Source organism: Rhineura floridana, chromosome 3, assembly GCF_030035675.1.
Source record: "Rhineura floridana isolate rRhiFlo1 chromosome 3, rRhiFlo1.hap2, whole genome shotgun sequence".
Classification (NCBI taxonomy): domain Eukaryota; kingdom Metazoa; phylum Chordata; class Lepidosauria; order Squamata; family Rhineuridae; genus Rhineura; species Rhineura floridana.
The window spans coordinates 222,008,673-222,024,859 of record NC_084482.1 but is presented as its reverse complement, the minus strand read 5'-3'; the positions used below and the strand labels follow the sequence as shown (position 1 = coordinate 222,024,859).

The 16,187-nt window shown below is 46.2% G+C and overlaps 1 protein-coding gene across 7 annotated transcripts in view; it reads left to right on the top strand.

Moving 5' to 3' along the window:
• LOC133381740 (zinc finger protein 420-like) overlaps window positions 1-9,007 on the top strand; it is a 30,043-nt gene extending 21,036 nt beyond the window's left edge. For 4 of the 7 annotated variants that reach the window (XM_061621132.1, XM_061621137.1, XM_061621134.1 and 1 more), the window contains one exon: window positions 3,082-9,007. In XM_061621132.1, the coding sequence (XP_061477116.1) occupies window positions 3,082-4,562 (1,481 nt within the window). In that variant the 3' untranslated portion in view covers window positions 4,563-9,007. The remainder of the gene's footprint in view (window positions 1-3,081) is intronic. The other 3 variants (XM_061621133.1, XM_061621135.1, XM_061621138.1) reach the window with 2 other exon arrangements.
• Window positions 9,008-16,187: the final 7,180 nt, after the last annotated feature.

Below are 16,187 nucleotides of genomic sequence, written 5' to 3'. Positions count from 1 at the left end.
GGCTGACTGAACCTCAGGGGCATGGAGAACCACAAAGTGTCCCGTCAGAGGATTTCAGTGATTGAGGTGGAACGTAAGGGATCAGAAGGTCCTTAAAACAGTTCTGGGCCCAAGCTGTTTCGGGCTTTCTGAATTAACACAAGAACGTTGAACCTGTCTCTTGCAAATTGGCAACCTCACTCCTATGGCCGCTGCTATCATCACGTTGCCAGAGTCGGGACTTTCCTCTAGCGTCCAGTGCCAGGAAATGCAAGTGTTGCTTTCTCTTTTTGAACAGTTCACGGCAAGTCCAGGGCTCACAGATGTAATAGACATTTTAAGAAGAGCAGCACACCTCCTCCTCCATTTTGGAGTAGCCATTTTGTGTAGCTATGCCCATGAATGAGATGGTGGCTGAACCCCAAGAGGGGGGTCCTTGCCCTCCATTCAACACCACAGAGGCATGTGGGATGTTAGGACAGGAAAATCAGAGAACAGCTGCCTGAAAACAGTGCTTGCAGGACTTGTCTACCAAAAGCAGACTTGTGTTGTTGTTTACAAATATAAGCATTAAAAACAAGTGTAACCAGAGTTAAAGTAACCTAAAATGTACCAATAATACATATAAAAGAGCAGATCCAAACTCTAACCCCCCCCCCCAACAAAAAGATGAGCAGAAAATTAAGGTGCAAAGGCTGGGAAAAATATAAATATTTTAGCCTGGCTCCAAAAACCAGATAGTGATCGTACCAGGCATCCCTCTCTGAGGAGAACATTCCACATATGGGGAGCCACCACGGAGAAGGCCTCTTTTGTGTGTCACTCCGCCTCCCTCAGAAGGGGCACACAGAGGAGGGTCTCAGATAACAAACGCAGGGTCTGAGTGGGTTCATCTGGGGAGAAGCAGTCCCAGAGATACTGGGGTCCTGAGCCGCATAAGGCTTTGTAGGTCAAAACCAGCAGTCTGAACTGGGCCAAGAAAAGAAGTGGTAGCCAATGCAGTCATGCCAGGATTAGTGTTATCTGTGCAGACTGTGTTGCCCTGGTTTGAGCATATTTTGTAGTGCTTAAGAAACATAGCTGATGTGGCTCCCATCGCAGCCCTACAAAACCCACATAGGTGTGTTATTTTCAGAAGAGGCTGTCCCATGTTGCTCTTGACCTGGCTGAGTGGGCTGGCGTATGTTTTGGCACAGGTACCTTGAATGATTCGTAGGCTAAATTCATGCAAGCCTTGATCTGTCTAGACCAGTGGTGTAGTCATTCAGGGTCTCAGGGGGTCTTAGACCTCTTACATTTTGGGGAGCAGGGTCCCAGCAGGGTCCCTATGTCTCCAGCATCCTAAGAGCCAATCGGCATGAAAGGGGAGTGTGTTAGCCATTGAGAAGAGTCTTCTAACATGCTTCCTTGTCCTTTCCTGCTGATTGGAGCCAATCAGAGTGATGGAAGGTGAGTCAGCCACTGATAAGACACTTCTCAGTAGTTAACACCCTCCCCTTTCATGCTGATTCGCTCCTAGGGACACCTATTATTGCGGGAGAAGGCATGCTCTCAGGAGTACAGCAGAAGTAAGGGGAGGGGCGTGGCTGTGACTGTCATGAAGGGACCCTGCACTTCTGAATTTGCCACTACACTACTGGTCTAGACAGCAGTGGACTTGTTACTTTCCTTCCCAAGGCATTAGTGGTGGTTTTGTATGGGTTTATGAATAGTAAGTGTTTTGTATGAGTGTGTTAATATTATAATGTATTTATGTTTATTAAATACATTGTATATATATTGGGGAAGATAAATGGTTTTACCACCATAGAGGTAGGAGAGAGAAGAAGCCCCCAGAAAATTAAGGTCAGAAGTGGGCCCAGAAGAGAAGGCATTATTGTAGTGGACATTAGTCCAGAACAAAGGTCTGCAGAGACTGTTCTGGGTTTCAGCAGCTATCATGGTGGGGAAAGGGATGGAACTTGGAGAAGCAGAAATGGGAGAAGCACCCAGAGCGTAGGACGGGCTTAGGTATGAGATGAAAGGGATGAATCAAGGAGGACCCCAAGCGTTGCAAGCCTATAAAGAAAGCAGTGACAGAATCTCCATCAGAGAAAGAGAGAGAGAGATGTATGGCCACCAGGGAGAGTTTGCAAAGATTAACAACTCTTCCCGTGCAATGTCCTACTGAAGATGCTGGAAAAAGAGAACTAAACAGCAATGCAAGACATTAGGAAGGAGCAGTAGAAATCCACGCACACCCCAAGCTTAAGATGGCCTTCAGCTCTGGCCCATTTCTGCCCCCCAGAGTTATTAACGCAGCTTACTTGCCCTGCTCTCAGGCTTGGCTTGCCAAAGAGCCACTAGCTCATGCCTGTCCCCGTTATCACCAAAAGCCTTCCTTGGGAAGGAAAGCGTCCCTCGCTAACGTTAAGCTTGGAAAGGGGTGTGGAAGCCAAACTGATTCATTGAATGCTGCATTCTGCCCCATTGCCTGCGAATCAGCCTCTCAAAGCATGGACACTGTAAGCATGGTAGTAAGCAGGGCTGTGGAATCGGTACATCAGACCTTCGACTCCTCTATTTCTCTACTGTCCGACTCCATTAATATTAATATTAAAACATTAGTTTTATTTTGAAGTCGGAGTCGGCACATTTCTACCGACTCCACCCAAAATTGCTCACAACTCCGACTCCACGGCCCTGGCAGTAAGAATAAAATCAACGTAAAGGGCAATAACAACAGTGTCAGCTTACAGGGTCTGAAAGGGAACCCCAGCACCTTCTTGGAGTGGTACCCTGAATAGGCTCCCTCCTCTGCAAGGAGACACGGACTCTTAGGTTTTGCAGCAGCTGATGCTTCCAGCCTGCAGGCAAAATTAGGCCCGGCAAGGTTCCTAACGGGCTGTGAGGCTGTTTGCCTCAATCCATGCCACATGTGACATCAGGTGTGGGACAGGTAAAGCTGTGGCTGCAAAGGATCAATTGGGAGCCTTCAAGTGCATTCCTGGTTGTTCCTTGGCAAGCAAGGCTTTCTGTCAGCACCGATCAGCATTTACAGCAAGTCTCACTGGGATTGTAACTGGGATTACATCCTTTGTTGGGATTCTCTCTTAATTCTAGCAGGTGATGAACAGGACAGTCATCCTTCTCGGGAGCCATGTTGGCTCTCATCAGAAATTGCCAAGCGTGAAGTGAAGGAAGAAACCTTTGGAGATCAAGAGTTAACAAGAAGTCAGGAGGAAAGCCAAGCGGAGAATGGGAGGAATAAAGCCACTCTTACCCAGGCCGATAACTCCTGTCAAATCCCAGTCCAGAAAAACCATCACAAGAGGAAGATGAAGCATGAGTGTCCTTCTTGTGGCAAAATATTCAAGAGTAAATCTAACCTTAACTCACACTGTAGAATCCACACAGGGGAGAAACCATTTATATGCATGGAGTGCGGAAAGAGATTCCGTCTTCGCACACAGCTTGCTGTACATCAGAGAACCCACACAGGGGAGAAACCATATAAATGCTTGGAGTGTGGGAAGAGTTTTAGTCAGATTTCACATTTTGCTTCACATCAGATAATTCACACAAGAGAGAAACCACATAAATGCATGGAGTGTGGGAAGAGCTTCAGTCAGAGTTCGCACCTTAATTTGCATCAGCGAGTCCACACAAGAGAAAAAATATTTAAATGCTTGGAATGTGGAAAGAGCTTTAGTAAGACCACAGCCCTCACTAAACATTGTGGAATTCACACAGCAGGGAGACCATATAGTTGCATCGAGTGTGGGAAAAAATTCACTGAGAACAAGCATCTTGTTTCACATCGAAGAATTCACACAGGAGAAAAACCATATAAATGTGTGGAATGTGGAAAGAACTTTAGCCATAGCTCTAACCTTATTTCACATCAAAAACTTCACACAGGAGTGAAACCGTATACCTGCTTTGAGTGTGGAAAGAGTTTCAGACATAGCTCAGAACTTAGTTCACATAGCAGAATCCACACAGGAGAGAAACCATATAAATGTTTGGAATGTGGAAGGACGTTCGCCCACAGCGCGTCCCTTACTTCACATAAGAGAACTCACACAGGGGAGAAACCATATAAATGCTTAGAATGTGGAAAGAGCTTCAGTCAGAGTCCACATCTTTCTTCACATCAGAGGACTCATACTGGCAAGAAACCATATAAATGCTGGGAGTGTGGAAAGAGCTTCAGTCAGAGTTCACACCTTACTGTGCATCAGCGGATCCACACAGGAGAGAAACCATATAAATGCATGACATGTGGGAAGAGCTTCAGTAATAGGACATACCTTACTTGTCATCACAGAATCCATACAGGGGAGAAGCCGTATAAGTGCTTTGAGTGTGGAAAGAGCTTCAGTCAGAGTACAAGCCTTAGTACGCATCAAAAAATTCACAGAGGGGAAAAGTATGCATGCTTTGAATGTGGAAAAAGCTTCAATTGTAGCTCAAGTCTTACTTCTCATCAGAAAATCCACACAGGAGAGAAACCATATAAGTGCTTGGAGTGTGGAAAGAGCTTTCGGTGGAGTGCAAACTTCATACTACATCAAAGAATCCATATAGGGGAGTCACTATAAAAATATCACACTGCTAGAAGTATTTATATTTCTTGCTGAATTCAGAAAGGATAAAAGAGCATCCCTCTTCTACCCAGCAGTAAAACTCTGACCTATTTCTTCTTTGGGTGGCGCATTGAAGAAACATATTACAGCCCTCAAAGGCCATTATGGAAGCATATTCACCCAGCGGTAGTAACATGACTGGCCTTTAGCAAGCAAAGAAGCAAGTCTCCAAATATAGCTAGCAGCCCTGAACTGTACATACGTTTAGTGCAGCAACATTTAGAATCCTGTCTGCCATTCTTGTCACTTCTCAAAGAAGATTTCATGAAGCTAAGAAAGGCACAGAAATGGACTTCTGGAACTACAAAGAGCCTGGAGCCCATTCACGGTTGGAGCATGTTCACTCTGAGGAGATGCTGACCCGTTAGTGTTTTTTTGGGGGTGGGGGGATCTAGAGGTTCCCAACAACTGTTGGAGAAACACCAGAACTCGGTGTCACCTGTTGAAAATGGTTGGCAAGCTTTGAATACAGACAAGAGGAAGGACTAATATTTTCACTCTGTATATGTAAGTACATGCTGTGGGGAAAAAACAGGGACAGAGCTGGACGTTCGTGTGCCACTTCTGAACCCCTGTGGGCATCTATTGGGTGCTCTTGGAGATAGGGTGGGATTTTGCAAAGCAGTTCTTAGTTAAGAAGGCCAAGATTTACTGCTTGTTCTTGGTAATAATTGCGTAGTTTATGAATGTGGTTAGCAATAATGCATTTATTTTGCTTTCTCTTTGGAAGTAATAGACAGATTAAGAGATTAGAATTTCTTAATGTATTACAAAGGGGATAACTGGAATAATACTGTTCTCTGTTTTGCAAATTCAACAAGGCTAATAATTCTGAGCTTTTGAAAAATTAAGGTGTTCAAGGGCTTCTAAACATGAGTGTTTTCTTTGCTCAGCAGAGGAATAAACTCTTAGAATAGCTGCTTCCCTTTAAAGGGTGCCCTTTGAACCATACACATCTTCAGGATAAAACATTGGTAGGAAATTCCAGTGAAGTGTCTAAGTTACATGTGTGTTGGTGTAGTTCCCGTTCCCAGTTTCATCATTTTAGCTTGGTGATAGTTCTGATTTAATTTGTTCTAACACCCAATTATTTGTCTTTGTCATCGTCCATAATATCCGCAAAGCATGGAGTTCCCCATTATTCCATTTTAAACAGTCATGGCTTCACCTGAAGAATCTTTGGAACTGTAGTTTGTGAAGAGTTGTTAGGAGAAAATGGAAATGGATTGCCTTCAAGTCGATCCTGACTTATGGCTACCCTATGAATAGGGATTTCATGGTAAGCGGTATTCAGAGGGGCTTTACCATTGCCTCCCTCTGAGGCTAGTCCTCCCCAGCTGCCTAGGGCCTGCTCAGCTTGTCACAGCTGCACAAGCCAGTCCCTTCCTTGTCTGCAACTGCCAGCTGGGGGGCAACTGGGCTCCTTGGAGCTATGCAGCTTGCCCACAGCTGCACAGGTGGCAGGGCACGTAACCCCTGAGCCACTCACTGTGGGGGTGATCTTTAGCTGGCCCTTGACACCCACGAGCAGGGATTTGAACTCACAGACTCCCAGCCAGGCTCTCCTCCCCACTGTGAGTAGAAAAAGAGGAAGGCTAAACAAGAGATGCCATAAAGGAAGCCACAGAACTTACAAGATCTGGACAGGGTGGTTCAAGACAGATGCTATTGGAGGTCGCTGCTTCATAGGGTTGCCATAAGTCGTAATCGACTTGAAGGCACATAACGAAATTCCCTTCACAGAGATAGAATTCCCAGAGTTCTCTGGGAGGAGAGAGTGACTGTTAAACTACTCTGAGAATTGTAGCTCTCTGAGAGGGAAATTGGAGTCTCCTCACGGCACTCAGCACCCTTCTCAAACTTCACTTCCCAGGGTTCTTTGGGGGAAGCCAGGACTGTTTAAAGCGGAATAAGGGTGGAATAAATGTATGGTGTGAATGTGGCCAGAGTTTGTTGGACTCCATTGGCCCCAGACATCAAGGCCAACGACGCGGGATGATGGGAGCTGCAGTCCAGCAACATTTGGAGGGCCACAGGCTCCTTAGCCCTAAAACAGGGGCCATTTCCTCAATAACTAGGACCCATCGGAGTGAAGTTGAAGCAAAACAGCCATCTGCATATAATGATTGAAGTCTGGTTAATGGGGTCTGGGAAAAGATGTATGGAAGTTGTTGATGAAAATGTTTTGGAGATATGATCCTGCTGATGAGGAAGTCAGTGCTCCATTTTTCCCCCTGGACTCAACGGGCATTTTGCCTTCGGGTTCCCAGCAACTCCATGGAGCATTACCAGTAGAGGGGGAGGGGAGACTCAGAAAGGGCATGGGGGAGATGTGGCTTTCTCCCACAAGTTAGATTTCTGAATGAGAAATAATGTTTACATTTCACATCAGTGCTCTTACATCCTACTGATTTTGATGGAGTCGGCGTGCTTCAGATTTCAGCCCTATTTTAATTTCCAGTAGTGGGCGGGGAAGTGAGACTGGGGATTTTTTTTAGGGGGGAGGGCCCCACTCATCTCCCTCTGCCACTGGCTATGCCAATAATGAATTGGCAGGAGAAGGTATTCTGCTGGGGCTTGGAGCAGCTGAAGTCTGCAGGGACAGGAACCGGCAATCTTCTGTGTGCAATGCCGGTTAGTCTCACTTCCCAAACATGCAGGGTTCCCGTCTCCATCACAAGAGATGCGGCTGTGAGGTGTCTGGAAATGCCAGAAGCCATCCTGACTCTCACGGGAAGAACCCAGCATTTATGAGTTTGTGTGTCACCAAAAAGAAACAGACACCCCCAACAAATAATGGGACCATCTGAACAAAGGTTGTGAGATCTTGTGACTTTTAGGGAGTAAGAGGTCAATCGCCTAAGGCCAGGAATTCAGAGTAAACATTTCTCGGGAGACAGGGGTCTTATCAGAAAACACATCTGGTAACGCCAGAGCCCCTGCTGACAATTCCAAATTTCTCCATTTGTCTTCGCATGTCACGTTTGCACTTCCCCTCCCAATTTACATGTACCCCAGTGGAGACTCAAACTGTACTTAACCCTGCAGTTTTGAGAGTCAGTAGCACCTCTGTCTTGGGGGATCAATGGTTGCCTTCCTCCACACAACGCACCCTAGCAAACAACATCGAGGCTTCACGGAATTACGAGAAGTAAGGAAAGGTGAGAGCTTTCAAATCTAGCAAACAGGGACAGCGCCAGAAGGTGGCCAGGTTGGGCTCTGGCCAAGGGGCCCCTGAAGGGCCCCTCCTCAGGGTGGGAGGGGTGTGCTCCTGCGCCACGATCCACAGCAGTGTCAGCTCTCGACTTTGCCGTGGATTGCGGAGAAGGTGCTCCCAGCCACACCCCCAATACAGACAGCGTGAGCTTCAATAAGCCCACCCTCATGTCCCACTTGCCTGTCCCATCACTAAATGCTGCGCATGCAGCTGGGGGTGGGTGGGAAGTGACAGCAGGAGTCTGATGGCTGGAGGAGGCAAGAGTTGGAGGGACCAGGGATGCCGCATCATCCTCACCCCCACTCCCTTCAACCTGAAATTGGGCGGGGTCTAGGAAACATTCCTTGCTGGGCAAAGGAGGGGATCCATTTATGGATCTCAGTGCTAAGTTCCTAATGCCTCCAGGGGCCCTGCTTCCATTTCCTTCCTTCCTGCTTCACATCCTCCCTCTTCCCATTTCAGGAAACCTGTTCAGGCTATATGTCCCCTTCAGTCAGCAGCCCAGCAGCCGTTTTGGGCTCGTGTTCTGCTGAATTACAAAGGAAGAGCGTTGTGCTGAGTACCCCCTCTCTGTGGTGGGGTAGAATTTAGTGCGGTGGGAAGGGGAGATTTATTTATTTATTTGACTTGTATACCCCTTTATATTTCAAAAAAATCCCAAAGTGGTTTTACAAAAATCAATATAAATTCTACATTCAGTACAGTTGCTAATAATTAACAACAATAATCCACATTTTAGGTAACGTAACTGGGCAAAAAATCTCTAACGTACGTAAAATGAAAAGAAAGTGAATCGTATACAAAACAATATATAACAATAATAAAATATATCTCAAAATTCACATGAATGTTACAAAAAGGGCATTCTTTGAAAAGATGAGAAAGAATTGTCGCTGGAAGTGTGGTGGAATGGCTGTGAAGCCACACAGAAAAGGTAAGAACAGCAGGTAAGAGAAAGGATTGTAACGTGTGAGGAGGTAAAGAGAAGGTGGAAGAAGGTGTCAGCACAGAGGAAAGAACCACAGGCAATAGGCTAGTGATTTGGGTTGGAGTCTGATGGCTGGTCCCATATTCCGCCCAACTGGAATGCAGCCCCATCCGGTCTTTTTTTTTTTTCTTTCCCCACTTCAGCCTCCTCTGGTTTGAATTCATGCAGTGAAGCTAAAGTAGGAATTAGGAACAAGGTGGAAAGAGTTCACTCTTTAGAGATTAACCCCTGTTACTAGAGACTAAAAGGGAAGTCAAAGAGGCTGTCTGGTCTTCCCTGACTTCCCTTTTAATCTCTAGTAATTATAGATATTATCAGGGAAGCCTCTCTGGACTTCCTTTTTAATCTCTAGTAATTATAGATATTATCAGGGAAGCCTCTCTGGACTTCCTTTTTAATCTCTAGTAATTATAGATATTATCAGGGAAGCCTCTCTGGACTTCCTTTTTAATCTCTAGTAATTATAGATATTATCAGGGAAGCCTCTCTGGACTTCCTTTTTAATCTTTAGTATTTTAACCCTTTAATTGCTGTGCCTGATCTCTTAGGACGCTGACACGCACGTACGCGAACACAAAAAGCCTAGTGGGCACGTTCTTCCTTTCTCCAACTCGAGTCTGTCATTCTCCCTCGCTCCTCTCCCGCTCCACCCCAGTTTGCATTTGTGTGTGTGATTGTTTTATTGATAGGTGAGGCAGGGAGGGCATGCTTTCATCCCCTTATGACAGACGCTCTTGGAGGTCGCTGATTCACAGGAGGCACATAACAACAACAACAACAAAGAGAGAGAGAGCTGTGTTGAATGTGCATGCAAGCGAGGTGGTGGGTGGGTGTGCGTGAGAGAGAGAGAGGCTGCAGCTTGCTAGTTGCTATTTTTGTTTTCTGAGCTTTGTGAAAGGGAACAATGTGAAGGGTGAGGAACAGACCCTGTATCCAGTCCACCCTGTGCTCGGTCCATCAGTAGGGCTGGCTGAGAGTCTCTGTCCTTGTCCCCTTTCATCTTCACCCCTGCTACAGTGTTAGGACTACAGCTGCTCCAGGGAATGTAGGGTAGTGCAGTAGCGTAGTGGCAAATTTAGAAGTGCAGGGTCCTTTCTTCATAGTCAGGCCACAGCCACGTTCCCTTTTCCACTTTCCCTTAATTTCCCTGTCCTATTTGGAGTCCACACGCCACTACAACAGACATCCCTAGGTGCCAATCAACATGAAGGGAGACTGTGTGTTAGTTACTGAGAAGAGTCTTCTCAGTGGCTGACTCACCACTTTTCACTCTGATTGGCTCCAATCAGAACGAAAGGACAAGGACCGTTACCAGTGGCTACCACCCTCCCTTTTCATGCTGATTGGCTCATACAAAGGGACTTAGCTGGGACCCTGCTCCCAAAAAGGTAATGGGTCTATGACCCCCCGTGACCCTTAATGACTACACCCCTGGGGTAATGGGGGGGCACATTTCACCAGGGGTCCTCCACCGTACTGGACACCCCCATATTTCCAGCCCTTTCTCTTCTGAGGTACACTTTTGCTCTTTATCCAGTACTGAAAGTTGCCCCCAAAGCAATAGTCCTGCCATCACTCAAGACGGCAAATAATTGGGGCTGGGGCATGGGGGATCAGTGCAGTTCCTCCCTAGTCAGCTGCAAGGGGACCCCACCCCTCTTGCCAGCTTTTGCAGTGACAAAAACCAGTTTCCAGCCTGCCCCTTTTCCAGCTATCTGATCTCCCTTGTTTTAGTGCTCAGGTCCTCCTGCATGAGATCCATCCAACACACTAGGACTGACGATGCTGAAGTTGATTACTAGCAACCCTCCTCTGTGTGGCAACCTTTCAAGTGCTATCATACAGTATCTCCCCTCAGTCTTCACTTTGCAAGGCTAAACATCCCCAGTTCTTTCAGTCTCTCCTCATGGGGCTTTGTTTCCAGTCCCCTGATCATCCTCGTTGCCTTCCTCTGAACCCGTTCCAGTTTGTCTGTGTCCTTGAAGTGCTGTGTCTGTGTGTAGTACTCAAGATGAGGCCTAACTGGTTCCGAACAGAGGGGAACTGGTACTTCACATGATTTGGAAATTATATAAATTATGTAGTCGAGTTTCCCTCATTTGTGGAAATTGCATGCGGCAGCATATTTCCACATTAGTTCGCAATGTACTAGGCAGTTTTGTCTAATATACACATATACACGTTTCTGCAAAGCAATTTTCCTAGCATAGTGCATTTTAAAGGTTATTTTCTTGAATCTATGCATTTTAATGCACCCTTGATTACGACCTGGGGGCCAGGGTTCGAATCCCCACACAGCCATGAAGCTCACTTGGGCCATTCACTGCCTCTCAGCCTCAGAGGAAGGCAATGGTAAATCACCTCTGAGTAGTGTTGTGTAGTGGTTAGAGTGTTGGACTATGACCTGGGAGATCAGGGTTCAAATCCCCACACAGCCAGGAAGCTCCCTGGGTGTCCTTGGGTCATTCACTGCCTCTCAGCCTCAGAGGAAGGCAATGGTAAACCCCCTCTGAATACTGCTTACCATGAAAACTCTATTCATAGGGCCGCCATAAGTCTGGATCGACTTGAAGGCAGTCCATTTCCATTTTTACCCTAGTAAATGCATTTTTCTATTCATTAATTGGCTAGAGAATTGCACTGCATAATTCAGGTAAGTGCAAATTCCAACAGATGGCTATATTCATGTATTGTTTCAGAAAGTGCGGATTAGCTAGACTTACCTTTAAATGCGAACTGAATCTCCCACATCCCTAGTTATTACAAACTGCAGATGAAGGGATGTCATAGCAGCCACACTCACATGCAGACGCGCTTCATCTGCAAATGCTCACAGAGGCTTAAAAGAAAAGGGGATGTCTATTCTGTACATTAACATTACAGCAGAGAGAGACCATTGTCCTGTGTTACCATCCATTACAGGACCTCAGCAGGGACAGTATCTGAGAAGGCAGGCTAAGCATTCAGCAGTGCCTTCCCACTGGTGCATCCCTAAAGTCTCCCCCAAAGAGAAAACAGGACAGGGATTTACTAGGAGCAGGAAAGAGGCTGGTCACTGGGGCTATTTGGAGCTCTTAAAATGGGTAGGAGGTGGGGCAGCAGTACCTCCTTCACCACAAAAAGCAGGTAGACAGGCTTGTTGAAGGCATCTGGATGAAATAAATCAGTTGTGGAAGAGATGACCGCGCTAATGAGGTGGTCTCCTGGCCTGTAATAATTGAAAGAGCCTATCTGATCCCTCTCCAAAGTCAAGGGGCATTTTGCCTTCAGTAGCCCACAGTCTGTAGAAGCCAGCAGCAGCAGCAGCCTCAGCAGAAGATGCCAGACTGTCCTGTGCCTGCCTGGAAGAGCCTCCTCCCTTGTGACCGCTCCTCTCAACTAAGCAGGAGGAGTTTTAGAAGACGCTGAGCTCTCTGTGCAAGACTTTCCTAATGCTGAGGGCGGCCTGTCAAGGCTTCACAACCTCACACCCACATAGTCCTCGCCTGCCCTAAATCTGAGTCCAAGCCGTCGATGGCACAGGAGACATTTGCACCCCAGAGCTTTCTAGTAATGGACAAAAGAGCAGGGAAATGTCCGGATCTCCCCACATCCACCTAGCACCACGTTCCCAGTTTGCCACTGTGTTGGTTTTTCTCTTTCTCAAACTGAACTTCTCCTGAATCAGCGTGATGGAGAGACCCTGATGAGAAGTGGCACTGCCTTCCACTCGCCCCCATCCATCCATTTCCCCCCTGACTGGAAGTGCCCTTGCACCCTCCTGCCACACAGCTCTTCCCTCAAACAGTGGCCTTGAGGTCAGGTGTGCTTGGGGTTTGCCACACATGGGGCAATGGCCAGAAGTTCCAGAGCCAAAGGCAGGGGTGGGGGACATTTTGCAGCTGCCGGATTCCCTCGTGGATAACCTTCTGGGGGCTTCATGCCAGCCAGAGCCGTTCACACACATCCGTACACCCACGCTCACAACACTCGTTTCATCCCAGGTCTTCTGCACTGTAATAGGAGGGGGCAATGATTCCGATAGTCAAAGCCAACAACCGGGACCTCTCCTTCATCCTCCTTGTCTCCCTCCTGCTCTCCTTTCTGTCCTCCTTCCTCTTCATCAGCCGGCCAAGGAAAGCAACTTGCCTTCTCCAACAAAGGGCCTTCAGCATCATCTTCTTGGCTGCCGTCTCTTCTGACTTGGCAAAAACTATCCCTGCAGTGCTGGCCTTCCTGGCCACAAAGGTCTTCAACCTACCGGATTGCTGCGGTAAGGGTGGCGGAGAGGAAACACGCACCACCAGGGGAGCCTTGAGTTTAGATGAGGCAGATGGACAGGGGTACCCTTGGAGACTGAATAGACGGGAGTTTCAACTAACTTAACTAATATCCAGTTCTAGCATTTGACCAAAAAAATGTGCAAAATATGTTCTGTTGGTTAACTGCAGTAGTGTAGTGGTGGCAAATTCAAAAGTGCAGGGTCCTTTCATGATAGTCACAGCCACACCCTCCCCCTTTTTTTGCTTCTGTGTTGAAAATGAGATCCTTGTTCATGCCGTCTCCCACAGATGTCCCTAGTAGCAACAGATGTCCCTAGTAGCAACAGACGTCACTAGTAGCCAATGAGCATGAAAGGGGAGAATGTTAGCTACTGAGAAGAGTCTTCTCAGTGGATGACTCACTTCCTCTCACTCTGATTGGCTCCCATCAGCAGGAAGGGACAGGGAAGCATGTTAGATGACTCTTCTCAGTAGCTAACATACCCTCCTTTCATGCTGATTGGCTTGTATGCTGGAGACATAGGAACCCTGCTTCCAAAACAGTAAGGGGTGTAAGACACACACACACACGAGACCTTGGATGACTACACCACTGGCTAACTGACACATCAGTCCAGTTCATTCAGTCAGGCATGAGTCCAGCTCTGTCAGGCCAAACCCGATATCTCTCCCCCTCCCCCCTCCTGCAAAATTATGGTGCCCAGTTCTTATTGGTGTTATGTGTCTTTAAGTCAATTACGACTTATGGTAACCCCATGAATCAGCAACCTCCAATAGCATCTGTTGTAATCCACCCTGTTCAGATCTTGCAAGTTCAGGTATGTGGCTTCTTTTATGGAATCAGTCCATCTCTTGTTTGGCCTTCCTCTTTTTCTACTCACAGTGGGGAGGAGAGCCTGGCTGGGAGGCCAGAGTCTGTGAGTTCAAATTTTTACTCCCTTCTGTTTTCCCCAGCATTATTGTCTCTTTTAGTGAATCCTGTCTTGTGTCCGAAGTATAATAACCTCAGTTTCATCATTTCATAATCATAACCTCGGTTTCATCATGCCCAGTTATGCATCACCAAAAAATTGGATAAACGAAAACAGATATTTGCATAAATGTTGTGTGTGCTAATTTATATGCATAGAAGCTCATTTAAAGCTTTTTTTAAAAAACACTTTTTTAAAAAGATGTTTTAATATGTTTTTAAATGTGTTTTGTTTTAATGTATATTTAGTCTGTTTTTATGATGTTTTAGAGTGTTTTTGCTTGCCGCCCTGGGTTCCTGGGAGGAAGAGCGGGATGTAAATCTAATAAATAACTGTTAATATTACTGGAGCAGCTAGCCATCCTTTAAAAACGTAATGCAAGTATTGTTAAAAATATAATAATGTATAATAAAAATGTAATAATGTATAATAAACTGAGAAAACTAACAATAAGTGCAGAAAATACAAAATGACTTTTTAAAAATGGCTTGCAGTCAGGTGCTCAGTAGTGGGATCCAATATTTTTATCTCTGGTGCACCTGCCCCCAAATTCAGATTTTTTGGGGGAGGGGAGGTACACAGAGAACTCCTCCAGATTACTGGGGTTAATATTTGTTTGTGCCACTGAACTATTTTTACTATCAGTATATAAAGGAGCCAGTGTGGTATAGTGGTTAGGGTGTTGGGCTACGACCTGGGAGACCCGGATTTGAATGCCCACACAACCATGAAGCTCACTGGGTGACCTTGGGCCAGTCACTGCCTCAGCCTCGGAGGAAGGCAATGATAAACCCCCTCTGAATGCTGTTTAACATGAAAACCCTATTCACAGGGTCGCCATAAGTCGGGATCGACTTGAAGGCAGTCGATTTCCATTTTTACGAAGGTCAGAATGTGGATGTTAAATTTAAGAACTTGAAGACACATGACAACATCATTCTTGCTTTTTGGTGGCACGCCAGACGGTGGTTCAACGATGGAAAGGACTGAACGACTTGAACATCTCTACTTGACTGAGAAATGTTTAGAACATTGCCTTATTTGAGGGCTGGAAAAAACGAGGATTTATCATGTATGCTTCGGAACATAACTTGCATGGACAATATGGTTAAATGTTTTCCCCCCCCTTTTCTACATATTTGGATTGCAATATTGTCCAGTCCCGTGGTCTATCAAAGGTGGAAGTGGGGGGAGAGAAGTGGGGGGCAAATGGTCATATGGGGGCATGACGCCATACTATCATTCATGTTTCAATTATGCTTTGTATCATACAAGATGCAATGCCCAGTTTTTGTTACTTTTGTTCTTTAATAATAATAATAATAAAATTTTAAAAAAGGTTGATATAAACATTTACACAGACACCCAGGCTGAGATTTTAACTGAAGCCAAAAGAACTTAAACCTTTGCTGAATTCAGCCAGACCACCAAAAATTTCTCCAGAAGGGTCATCATTTTTGCTTTTAAAGATGTTTCTAAAGATTTTTTTAAAATGTGTGTAAGATGTTAAAGAGCCAGTGTGGTGTAGTGGTTAAAGTGTTGGACTACGACCTGAAAGACGAGGGTTCGAATCCCCACATAGCCATGAAGCTCCCTGGGTGACCTTGGGCCAGTCACTGCCTCTCAGCCTCACAGGAAGGCAATGGTAAGTCCCCTCTGGATACCGCTGACCACGAAAACCCTATTCATAGGGTCACCATAAGTCGGAATAGACTTGAAGGCTATCCATTTCCTATTTTGTTGCAAAGGTTTACACAGACACCCAAGCTGAGATTTTCACTGGAGCCAAAGAACTTAAAAGCAGCCGCCACTGCTGAATTCAGCCTGACAAATAAAAATAATGACATCACAGGGAGGAGGAACTTACTCCTCATTTGCGTCGAAACGGTGACGTCAGAGCGCTGAGAAACTTCAGTGAGTGTTTCTGAAGCTGTGAACAATCTTTAGGGTGTGCAGGGGGAGAGGAAAGCGCGCTCCCCCCCAATCCCTTGGAGCAGCCCCAACACAACAGCAGGGGGGTAGAGGAGGAGGAGGAGAGTGGCGAAGGAGGGAGGCAGACTCGGTCCTCCAGTGGGTAAAGGAACAGAGTTGTGGTTCCTAGAGAGGCAGGAAGTGGGGGGAGAGAGAATAATGAATGGAAGG